This window comes from Arachis ipaensis, chromosome B3, assembly GCF_059453495.1.
Source record: "Arachis ipaensis isolate K30076 ecotype BB chromosome B3, ASM5945349v1, whole genome shotgun sequence".
Taxonomy (NCBI): domain Eukaryota; kingdom Viridiplantae; phylum Streptophyta; class Magnoliopsida; order Fabales; family Fabaceae; genus Arachis; species Arachis ipaensis.
The window spans coordinates 90,286,486-90,298,959 of NC_142438.1; the positions used below are offsets into that span (position 1 = coordinate 90,286,486).

The 12,474-nt window shown below is 39.6% G+C and overlaps 1 protein-coding gene across 1 annotated transcript; it reads right to left on the reverse strand.

Moving 5' to 3' along the window:
• Nucleotides 1-1,562: 1,562 nt before the first annotated feature.
• On the reverse strand, nt 1,563-2,120 carry LOC148571530 (uncharacterized). The gene is made up of 2 exons (XM_088507277.1): nt 1,791-2,120; nt 1,563-1,736 (listed from the first exon to the last, which is right to left on the reverse strand). Exons 1-2 carry the CDS (start codon nt 2,118-2,120, stop codon nt 1,563-1,565), a joined length of 504 nt encoding a protein of 167 aa, XP_088363403.1.
• Between the last annotated feature and the right edge of the window lie 10,354 nt (nt 2,121-12,474).

Here is a 12,474-nt window from a genome sequence, read left to right on the forward strand (position 1 = left end):
TTGAAAATCAAGGAAAAAGTTATGATCAGAAAAGGTCACCAAAAATCCCTTTTTACCCAACTTTCACATATACTCAAATCTACCAAATCCACAAGCCACATCCAACTAGATCAATACCAAAAGTCCATTTACAGCACAATTTACCCTCTTGGGTTACCATTCACCAATTTCAACCACCAAACCTCAATATAACTCTAAAATCAATTCTCCATCAACACATTCACCAATCATCACTTTATCTCTATAAACTCTCATTTTCAACCTCATTCATACATTACATTAATATCCATCAATATGCAATCATTCAAAATCATAAATCATCATATCTCAACATCATTATTTCTCAACATAGCAACATCAATCCAACATACAACATCAACCAACTATCATCAACAACCATATAAATCCAACCTATCCTATAGGTCAGTAGCCTAAGTGTCCATGAATATTATATACTATATAGGGGAAACCGAAACCATATCTTGGCCGATCCCCTATATGTCCAAAACTCAAAATTGAGCACCAAATGAGCTTTCAACCACAATCCAACCACCAATGCAACTCCAACAAGCACCACCAAGCTCCAAACTCACAATAATCAAGCTATATACATATAAATCACCACAAGTCAACCTAGGTTTTCCAATTGAACATAATGTCACAAGGGTTTAGTGTCTCTTACCTTTTCCAACAGCTTTGGGAGCCAAAACCCAATGTTAAGCAAGGATTAGAGCAAACCTAAACATCCAAAATCACAAAAACTCACTTAATCCCAAAGCCCTTAGAACCAAAATTTTGAAGAGAAGAACTGAGAAAATTTCGAGCTTACCTTGCTAGTTTCTTATATGGATTTTGTAGAGCTCTTCACAGGGAACACGTAGCCGCAAACGGTCATAGTTCTATAGCTCAAGATATGAGCTTGAGAAGAAGATGGTGAATAGTAACAATGGTGGAAAGCTCTCACCTCTCTCCTCACTTCAGCTGCTGTTGTGTTTACGTTATAAGGGTGAATGTGGCTGAAATGAGTTTATTTAAGTGTATTTATATGTTGGGCTTGGGCCCAACTTGGGCTCGGTCCAACCCGTTAGCGTTTTTAGCCCGTTTGTCCCAACTTTGGGTGAAACCTTTAAAATTAACGCCCTGTTTTCCATTTCTAACCTTTTTCTAAGGTTTTTAATGGTTTTCACTTTTTCTCGTGTGGTACCGGGCAGACTCGAATCGGTTCAACCGGTTCAACTGCTGGTTCGCAGTTTTTTACGGTTTTCGCAGAAAATACATTTTCTGACTCAGAAAGACCCACTGAGTCCAAAAATCACCTTTAAATCCTCAAATTCTCACCCTAACTCTTCGGAAATCTAATCGGGGCAATATAATCACTTAATTAACCGGTTGATTAGTTGCGGTTCTTAATTCTCCCCTCCTTAAAAGATTTTCGCCGTCGAAAATCCGATCCACGCGATGTAATATATATATTACATATTCTCCACGAAGCATCCTACTTTCAACGTTACCAACTCAACAAGTTGCCAAAGCATCTCGTTCTCCAATTCCCAAGTATGCTCTCAAACTCCTGCTCTCCTCCAATTAAATTTAACCAATGAAACTTCCTTTCCTCGTAGCTTCTTCACTCTAGTGTCATCAATTCTCACTGGCGTCACTTGGAAAGTCAAGTTCTCCCTCAACTCAACCGACTCAGGCTCCAACCCATGAGCCGCATCCGATGTGTACTTGCAGAGCTGTGACACGTGGAATACGTCATGTAGGTTAGACAGATGAGGTGGCAAAGCAACTTGATACGCCACCGGCCCGAATCGCCTTAGAATCTCGAACGGTCCTACATATCTTGGATTCCACTTCTTGGTCTTGATTGCTCTTCCAATCCCATTTGTTGGTGTAACTCTCAGAAATACATGTTCTCCCACTTCAAACTCTAACGGTTTCCTTCTTCGGTCCGCATAACTCTTCTGTCGATTCTGACCAGTTAGAATCCTTTCCCGAATCTTCTTGATGTTCTCTATAGTCTCTGCTATTAAATCAGGATCCAAAACACTTGCTTCACCGGCATACCAACAAAGTGGAGACTGACATTTCTGTTCATACAAAGCTTCATACGGAGCCATCCCAATGCTCGCATGAAAGCTATTGTTGTATGCAAACTCCACCAATGGTATATAGCGATCCCAACTTCCAGGTTGATCTAACACACATGCTTTCAGCATATCTTCCAATGTCTGAATAGTCCTTTCTGACTGTCCATTCGTCTGTGGATGATAGGCAGTACTGAGACATAGTTTCGTACCAAAAGCTCTTTGAAAAGCTCTCCAAAACCTTGAAGTGAATCGGGGATCTTGGTCCGACACTATGCTCGACGGCACACCATGCAACCTTACTATCTCTTTGATGTACAATCTTGCTAACTCCTCCATAGAACAGTTTACTCGGATAGGCAGAAAATGAGCGGATTTGGTTAAGCGATCCACGATCACCCAGACCGCATCAAATCCCGACCTAGTCTTCGGTAAACCGGTCACAAAATCTATTGGAATTCCTTCCCACTTCCATTGAGGAATATCAAGTGGATGTAACATCCCCGACGGTTTCTGATGCTCTATCTTCACTTTCTGACAAGTTAAACACTTGGATACCGCTGTTGTTACATCACCCTTCATCCCAGGCCACCAGAACATCTTCTTTAGGTCATAATACATCTTCGTGCTTCCGGGATGAATAGAAAACCCACTGTTGTAAGCTTCCGACAACAAGTCTTGTCTCAAACTCCCGACATCAGGTATACAAATCCTTCCCTTGTATCTCCATAATCCTTCACCGTCCTTAGTGAATTCTTCACGCCTCTTATTACCAATTGGTTGAAATAATTGCTGAAGCTTCTGCTCATCTTACTAAGCTTTTTGTATCTCTAATTTAAATGTGCTTGAGATCTGTAACTGGTTCAAACAAGCTCTTCCGGCAACTTCACCAATATCCAGCTTAAGTTCCACGAACTTATCCACTAACTCCTCCTCCTTGATTCTCATCCAAGCAATTGTTAAAGATTTTCGACTCAAAGAGTCTGCTACCACATTCGCCTTTCCAGGGTGATAACTCAGTTCAAAATCGTAGTCCTTAAGCAACTCCATCCATCTCCTCTGACGCATATTAAGCTCTTTCTGATCAAAGATGTACTTGAGACTCTTATGATCAGAAAAGAAGTTAAACCTTACTCCGTACAAGTGGTGCCTCCAAACCTTCAATGCAAACACAATCGCTGCTGATTTCAAGTCATGAGTGAGGTAATTCACCTCATGCGGTCTCAGCTGACGCGATGCGTAAGCCACCACATTCCGGTGTTGCATCAGCACGCAACCCAAACCCTTCAGAGAAGCATCACAGTACACTTCGAATGGTTCATGCGGTTTCGGCAAGATTAAAATAGGTGCTGAAGTTAACTTCTGCTTCAAAGTCTGAAAACTCTTTCACCTTTCGCTGCGTCACTCTGATTATCGTTGTTAAGACTCTGAAATTTTTCCTTAAACCAAATACCGATTTTGTAATATTTTTCAAAACCTTTAAAAACAAGTTCAATTTAAATGAGTCCATTGTTAAAACCTTATCAAAAGAGTTAAAAACATTTTATTTGTAAATCAATCATCTTAAGGCATGATTTTTCTAAATTCATTGAAACCCTTAAATCAAAAGCTTTCCATTTGAGTCCCTTTTGGAGAAGTTAAATTTTGCAAACCAAAACCGCAAGTTAACAAAATCTTAGGACTCACCTTCCTTTTTAAATCGTATTATTTGATCCAAAGTTCCAATCCCAGTTTCAAAACCAAATTATTTAAACCAAAACTCCAAAACCAGACTTGAAAATCATTTTAAACTTTAAAACTCTAAAAATCATAGTTTGAAAACCGCAAAGGCGTCAGTCGATATTTCCGTTGCCACTAGAACCCTTCTTTTCCCATGGTTTACTCTCAACATGACTCTAAGCCCTTGAAATTCTAACGGCGACTTTGCAGAGATAGAACTAGGCTACCTTCATATCCAAGCAATTTAATACTCAAAGCATATGCTTACCTCTCGTCGGAGGATCCGACCCTGTCGCATCTTGTATATCCAAGGTACACACACGGCCTGATTGTTGATTCTGACCCTCATCTCGGTTCCTCCTGCGGCGACAATACTTAGGTATATGTCCAGGTTTCCCACAAGCATAACATCGACCATTTCCTTTCGCCTGATGAAACTGGGCTTTGTTGTCCCTTCTAAGGTTTCCTTGACCTTGCAGATGCTGAGGAGTATGTCCATCTTTCTTGAAGTTTTGTCCCCTTGGTCCAAGGTAATCATCGCGTTCCCTACTAGAGTTTTCTCCATGAGTGTACCTTGATGAGGCTACCGTCCTTGCATATTCTTCGACAACCCTCGCCTTTTCCACCAATTCAAAGAATCTCCTAATCTTCGATGGAGCCACGACACGTCTGATATCTTCCCTCAGTCCTACTTCATATTTAACGCATTTTCAGCCATCATAGGACTCGGGGGCACCCTAACTTATTCTCGAGAACTTATAAAGTTCCTCAAACTTGCTAGTGTATTCAACTATAGTCATAGACCCTTGCTTCAGCTATAAGAACTCCAACTCTCTGGCCTCCTTTATTGACTCAAGAAAGTATTTCTTGTAGAAAGCTTCCTCAAATAACGCCCAAGTAATGTTCACGTTCTCTTGGTGTAGTAGCCGGCGCTCTCCTTGCCACCATTCCTGAGCTTCTCCCACTAGTTGATAAGCTGTATGCTCTACGAACTGGTCATACGGTACATGTTGAGTTAGCAGTGCACACTCTACAGCTTGGAACCAGTTGTTTGCTTCAGTATGGTTTGTTGAACCAGTGAAAACCGGCGGGTCAGCTTTTCGAAAAGCAGCTAGAGTTCTCAGAACACCTCTCAAGTTGCCCTCAGCACCCTCTCCATTTTCGTTTCCGCTTCCGGCCGATTGGCCTAACCTCTGCATCGCTTGCAGAGTTGCAGCAGCATTCGCTTCCATGGTGTTCGCCAGATTCGCCATCGCCGCCATGAACTCGGCATGGTTATTAGCTGATTGCTCATTCCTACTTTCTCGTGTACGTGCTTAACCTCGTCCACGAGTGGCCATTGGGTTTTCTGTCTACACCAAACAGTCGATATCAAGGTGATCAGTCGCAATATCAAAAGCCTAGTGTTTCAATTATCCCCAAACAGGCACTCACAAACAAGCATGCTATGAAATATCAAGTAGATATCCTAAATAGCATGAAAGAAAAATGACCCAGAGTATGCGACGAAGCACAATCGGTCCATCCCTCAGGCTCACGAGAACGAACCGCTCTGATACCACTAAATGTAACACCCTAATTACCCTAAGCTTTACCTCGCGTTGTAAAGCAAAGGTTAACCAGAGATTATGACAGTTCTAAAGCTCATACATATAATATATAGAAAGGATAATATAATCTAGAATCCCGATGAGGGATATAGCTAAAGATCAGAATTTAAAAAGTGCAAAACGTGCTAACGAAGCTCTTAACTTAAAGCACAATATATAGATAAGGTGTATCAAAATATAATTGTGTAATATCATAAGAATCTAGCCACGGCTCTCGGAGTTTAAGCCGGCTAGCCATATACAGACCAAAAAGAACCAGACAGTAAAAACAGATTATACAATTTTGTCCTCTCAAATACGAGCCTCTAGGCAAAACCAAAATACAAAAGTGAGAGACATATATAAAATAAACTAAAAAACTCAAAAAGATGCCCGGATCCTCTGCTCCTGTCACCAACCAGACAACTCACCTAGGTGGGTTGCGACCTGCATCTGAAAAATACAACAGAAATATGGTATGAGAACCGGAGGTTCTCAGTATGGTAACTGATGAGCGGATATTTTATACGCTTTTTGGGGATAATTTCATATAGTTTTGAGTATGTTTTAGTTAGTTTTTAGTCTATTTTTATTAGTTTTTAGGAAAAATTCATATTTCTGGACTTTACTATGAGTTGTGTGTTTTTCTGTAATTTCAGGTATTTTTTTGGCTGAAATTGAAGGAGCTGAGCAAAAATCTGATTCAGGCTGAAAAAGGACTGCTGATGCTGTTGGATTCTGACCTCCCTGCACTCAAAGTGGATTTTCTGGAGCTACAGAACTCGAAATGGCATGCTTCCAATTTCGTTGGAAAGTAGACATCCAGGGCTTTCCAGCAATATATAATAGTCCATACTTTGCACAAGGATAGACAACGTAAACTGGCGTTCAACGCCAGTTTTCTGCCCAATTCTGGCGTCCAGCGCCAGAAAAGGATCAAAAGCTGGAGTTGAACGCCCAAACTGGCATAAAAACTGGCGTTCAACTCCACAAATGGCCTCTGCACATGAATTGCTTAAGTCTCAGCCCAGCACACACCAAGTGGGCCCCAAAAGTGGATCTCTGCATCATCCATCATAGTCTACTCATATTTTGTAACCCTAGGCTACTAGTTTAGTATTTAAACAACTTTTAGAGACTTATTTTGTATCTCATGACATTTCAGATCTAAACTTTGTATTCTCTGACGGCATGAGTCTCTAAACCCCATTGTTGGGGGTGAGGAGCTCTGCTGTGTCTCGATGAATTAATGCAAGTATTTCTGTTTTCTATTCAAACACGCTTGTTCCTATCTAAGATGTTCATTCGCGCTTAACTGTGATGGAGGTGATGATCTGTGACACTCATCACCTTCCTCAAATCATGAACGTGTGCCTGACAACCACCTCCGTTTTATATACGATTGAATGAGTATCTCTTAGATTCCTTAATCAGAATCTCCGTGCTATAAGCTAGAACTGATGGCGGCATTCAAGAGAATCCGGAAAGTCTAAACCTTGTCTGTGGTATTCAGAGTAGGATTCAAGGATTGAATGACTGTGACGAGCTTCAAACTTCTGAAGGCTGGGCGTTAGTGACAGACGCAAAAGGATAGTAAATCCTATTCCAACCGGATCGAGAACCAACCGGTGACTAGCCGTGCTGTGACAGAGTGCGTGAGCGTAGTTTTCACTGGGAGGATGTAAGGTAGCCATTGACAACGGTGATCCACCAACACACAGCTTGCCATAGGAGGACATGCGTGCGTGAACAAGAAGACAGAGGAAAGCAGAGATTCAGAAGGCAAAGCATCTCCAAAACTCCAACATATTCTCCATTACTGCATAACAAGTAACCTTTAATCCATGCTCTATTGTTTATTTGCAATTCAACTGATAAACATAATTGACTTCCTGACTAAGATTTACAAGATAACCATAGATTGCTTCAAACCAACAATCTCCGTGGGATTCGACCCTTACTCACGTAAGGTATTACTTGGACGACCCAGTGCACTTGCTGGTTAGTGGTACGAGTTGTGAAAAGTGTGATTCATAATTCGTGCACCAATAACAGTGCCCAGTGATGTAGGATATAAGACCCCGGGACACCAAAGGCAATCCTAGTTCCATATCCATCACAAGATTCAAACTTAAAGCATACTTAAATAGATAAGCATGATTATATAAACCTTAACATAAGTAAACTGGGTAATCTATCGTAGGGGAATTTCTATTCTAACCAAACACCGCTGTCCCACAGCCTTCACCAACCGATCCTCCATGCGATCCCATCGCCACCGCCTTCCGAACCTCCTCAATCCCAGTAGAAATCACTAGTATTTACAATGCAAGGAAATCACAAGTAGAAGCATATAAATCAAATAATTTGAATAGCAATTAGGCATGTTATACAAATAGGCAAGCCATTACAAGTCGTCAAAGCAGACAAACAGATAGAAAATGCATATGATGAATGCCTGTCCTATTGGCTGTGATATCACATTGTCGGTTCAACTGCCAACCCGACATATCTCCATGGAGACGTCTCCCTTTGGAATCCTCATATGGGAACCCCCGAGATATAATGCTCGGATCACTGTCCAGGTACCGGCGCCTGCACGCTCTATTGATCCGAAGGGATGCGAGCGAGATACTCTTGCCATAGACCTCACATCTAAGCGCAAGCGGGACGAACCACCGCCCTTACGTTGCCGCCGCTACCTCGAGAGGTGGGATCCAACCACAGCCCCCTGTCGGGCGCATAGCGTCTCATAGTCTCAATATCAAAATGTTACATCAGTGGTTTTCAGAAAACATTTTCAATGTGTCATGGATCCACCATCTCATTCCGAGTCCTCGACTCATCTCAACCACTATCGATTCACATTTCCATTTCGAACTCATCAATTTCTCAATTCTCATCTCATACATCAACCATTCATCCCATACCTTCAAACCATCCCTAGTACACCCAAAACCTAGACCTCCATCTTCTAATTTTCCAAACGATATCATCTAAATCCATTAAATTCTTTCCCATGTTTTAAATATTCAAAACTAGGCCCAAGAGTCCTAAAATGGTGTTAGAGAGGCTTACAACCTTGTTGGAAAGGTGGAATAGTTGAAAACAAAGAAAATTTGAGAAATAGCGCGTGTGCGGCCGCACAGGAGTGTGCGCGCACACGCTCCGGAGAGTTTTAAAATGTGTGCGTACGCACAGGGGTATGCATATGCACAGGTGTCAAAACTTACAAAATATTTTCAGTCGCATAACCTGTGCCAGCGCCTTCAACAAACTGTCCTTCCCGACGTGTGCGTGCACACAGGTGTGTGCGGACGCACATGTTGCAATTTATCCTTAGATATGTGCGCGCATAAGCTGTACTAGCGCTGCAAACAGAACGCATTTCCCTGCCTGTGCGTGCGCACAGGTGTGTGCGTCCACACATATCAAAACTTTCGCAGGGTTATGCGTGTGCACATGGCTGTGCGTGCGCACATATCAGCAATTTTGCAGAATTTTTAGATTTTTAACACCAACTTTGAATGATCATAACTTTCTCTACAAAATTTAAAATTTTACAAACTTTATATCAATTTAAAGGGTTTTCAAAGATCTTTAATTCTAAAAAAATTTCATCAAATTTTGAAAACCAAGGCAAAAGTTATGATCAGACAAAGGTCACCAAAAATCCCTTTTTACCCAACTTTCACATATACCCAAATCTACCAAATCCACAAGCCACATCCAACTAGATCAATACCAAAATCCATTTACAGCAAAATTTACCCTCTTGGGTTACCATTCACCATTTTCAACCACCAAACCTCAAGTATATAACTCTAAAATCAATCCTCCATCAACACATTCACCAATCATCACTTTATATCTATAAACTCTCATTTTCAACCTCATTCATACATTACATTAATATCCATCAATATGAAATCATTCAAAATTATAAATCATCATATCTCAACATCATCATTTCTCAACATAGTGATGAGCGGATAATTTATACGCTTTTTGGCATTGTTTTTAGTATATTTTTAGTAGAATCTAGTTACTTTTAGGGATGTTTTTAATAGATTCTATGTTAAATTCACATTTCTGGACTTTACTATGAGTTTGTGTGTTTTTCTGTGATTTCAGGTATTTTCTGGCTGAAATTGAGGGACTTGAGCAAAAATCAGATTCAGAGGTTGAAAAATGACTGCTGATGCTGTTGGATTCTGACCTCCCTGCACTCAAAGTGGATTTTCTGGAGCTACAGAACTCGAAATGGCGCGCTTCCAATTGCGTTGGAAAGTAGACATCCAGGGCTTTCCAGAAATGTATAATAGTCCATACTTTGGCCAAGAATAGACGATGTAAGCTGGCGTTCAACGCCAGCTTTCTACCCAAATCTGGCGTCCAGCGCCAGAAAAGGAGCCAAAACCAGAGTTGAACGCCCAAACTGGCACAAAAGCTGGCGTTCAACTCCAAGGAGGACCTCTACACGTGTAACACTCAAAGCCCAGCCCAAGCACACACCAGGTGGGCCCCGGAAGTGGATTTATGCATCAATTACTTACTCATGTAAACCCTAGTAGCTAGTTTATTATAAATAGGACCTTTTACTATTGTATTAGACATCTTTGGATTACCTTATGATCCTTTGATCACGTTTTAGGGGGCTGGCCATCTCGGCCATGCCTGGACCTTCACTTATGTATTTTTAACGGTAGAGTTTCTACACTCCATAGATTAAGGTGTGGAGCTCTGCTGTTCCTCAAAGATTAATGCAAAGTACTACTGTTTTCTATTCAATTCTTCTTATTTCGCTTCTAAGATATCCATTCGCACCCAAGAACGTGATGAAGGTGATGATTATGTGTGACGCTCATCATCCTTCTCCCTTATGAACGCGTGCCTGACAAACACTTCTGTTCTACATGAATTAAGCTAGAATGAGTATCTCTTAGATCTCCTAACCAGAATCTTCGTGGCGTAAGCTAGAATGATGGCGGCATTCAAGAGAATCCGGAAGGTCTAAACCTTGTCTGTGGTATTCTGAGTAGGATTCAATGATTGAATGACTGTGACGAGCTTCAAACTCGCGAGTGCTGGGCGTTAGTGACAGACGCAAAAGGAGGGTGAATCCTATTCCAGCATGATCGGGAACCGACAGATGAATAGCCGTGCCGTGACAGGGTGTGTGAGCATATTATTCACTGAGAGGAGGGGATGTAGCCACTGACAACGGTGATGCCCTTGCATAAAGCCAGCCATGGAAAGGAGTAAGACTGATTGGAAGAAGATAGCAGGAAAGCACAGGTTCAGAGGAACGAAAGTATCTCCATTCGCTTATCTGAAATTCCTACCAATGATTTACATAAGTACCTCTATCCCTATCTTATTAATTATTATTCGAAAACACCATTATCCATTTATATCTGCCTGACTGAGATTTACAAGGTGACCATAGCTTGCTTCATACCAACAATCTCCGTGGGATTCGACCCTTACTCACGTAAGGTATTACTTGGACGACCCAGTGCACTTGCTGGTTAGTTGTATCGAAGTTGTGACAAATTATGAATGTGACATCACAATTTCGTGCACCAAGTTTTTGGCGCCGTTGCCGGGGATTGTTCGAGTTTGGACAACTGACGGTTCATCTTGTTGCTCAGATTAGGTAACTTTCTTTTCGTTTTCTTTTCAAAAATTTCTCCCTTGTTTTCGAAAAATTTTAAAATAAAAATGTTTTCAAAAAAATATATTTTTCTTCAGAATTTTTAAGAATGAATTCTAGTGTTTCATGAAATATGTTGAATCATATCTGGCTGTAAAGCCATACCCAAACTACTTTGGGATTGATATTCAACTAATCACTCCAGCCCATGTAATTATATGCTAAAGCTTGGCTGGCTGTTAAGCCATGCCAGACCCTTTGATTGGAGCTTTAAGACTAACATGGCAAGATTCCTGGAATTCATATTAAAAATTTTGGAATCCTTATTTTTATTTTTCACAATAATTTTCGAAAAAAAAAATATTTAAAAAGAAAATCCAAAAAAATTTAGAAAATCAAAAAAAATCAAAAAAAATATTTTCATGTTTCTTGTTTGAGTCTTGAGTCATGTTATAAGTTTGGTGTCAATTGCATGTGCATCTTGCATTTTTCGAAAATTTCATACATTCATAGTGTTCTTCATGATCTTCAAGTTGTTCTTGGTAATTCTTCTTGTTTGATCTTGATGATTTTTTGTTTTGTGTCTTTTCATGTTTATCATATGCATTCTTGAATTCTTAGTGTCTAAGCATTAAAGAATTCTAAGTTTGGTGTCTTGCATGTTTTTTTTTGCATTAAAAATTTTTCAAAAATATGTTCTTGATGTTCATCATGTTCTTCATAAGTGTTCTTGGTGTTCATCTTGACATTCATAGCATTCATGCATGCATTCATTGTTTTGATCTAAAAATTTCATGCATTGCATCATTTTTCTTGTTTTTCCCTTGCATCATAAAAATTCAAAAAAAAAAAATATCTTTCCCTTTTTCTCTCCTCAAATTCGAAAATTTGGATTGACTTTTTCAAAAATTTTTAAAATCAAGTTGTTTCTTAGGAGTCAAATCAAATTTTCAATTTGAAAATCTTATCTTTTTCAAAATCTTTTTTCAAAAATCAAATCTTTTTCAAAATTCTTAGTTATTTTCGAAAATTCAAAAAAATATTTTTCAAAAATCTTTTTCTTAATTTTTTTCATAAATTTTCGAAAATAACATAACAATTAATGTTTTGATTCAAAAATTTGAAGTTTGTTACTTGCTTGTTAAGAAAGATTCAAACTTTAAGTTCTAGAATCATATCTTGGGATTTCTTGTGAATCAAGTCATTAATTGTGATTTTAAAATTCAAATCTTTTTCAAAACTAATTTCAATCATATCTTTTCAAAAATATCTTCTCATCTTATCTTTTTCAAAAATATCTTTTCAAAATATCTTTTCTAACTTCCTAACTTCTTATCTTTTTCAAAATTTGTTTCAACTAACTAACTAACTTTTTGTTTGTTTCTTAACTTTTTCAAAACTACCTAACTAACTCTCTCTCTCT

What these genes read in the sequence shown, in the direction of transcription:
- LOC148571530 (XM_088507277.1), bottom strand. Translation starts at nt 2,120, where the DNA reads ATGGCTCCGTATGAAGCTTTGTATGAACAGAAATGTCAGTCTCCACTT. An exon ending in TCGGGCCGGTGGCGTATCAA is followed by an intron (nt 1,737 to 1,790) that starts GTTGCTTTGCCA and finishes CACGTGTCACAG; the next exon opens with CTCTGCAAGTACACATCGGA.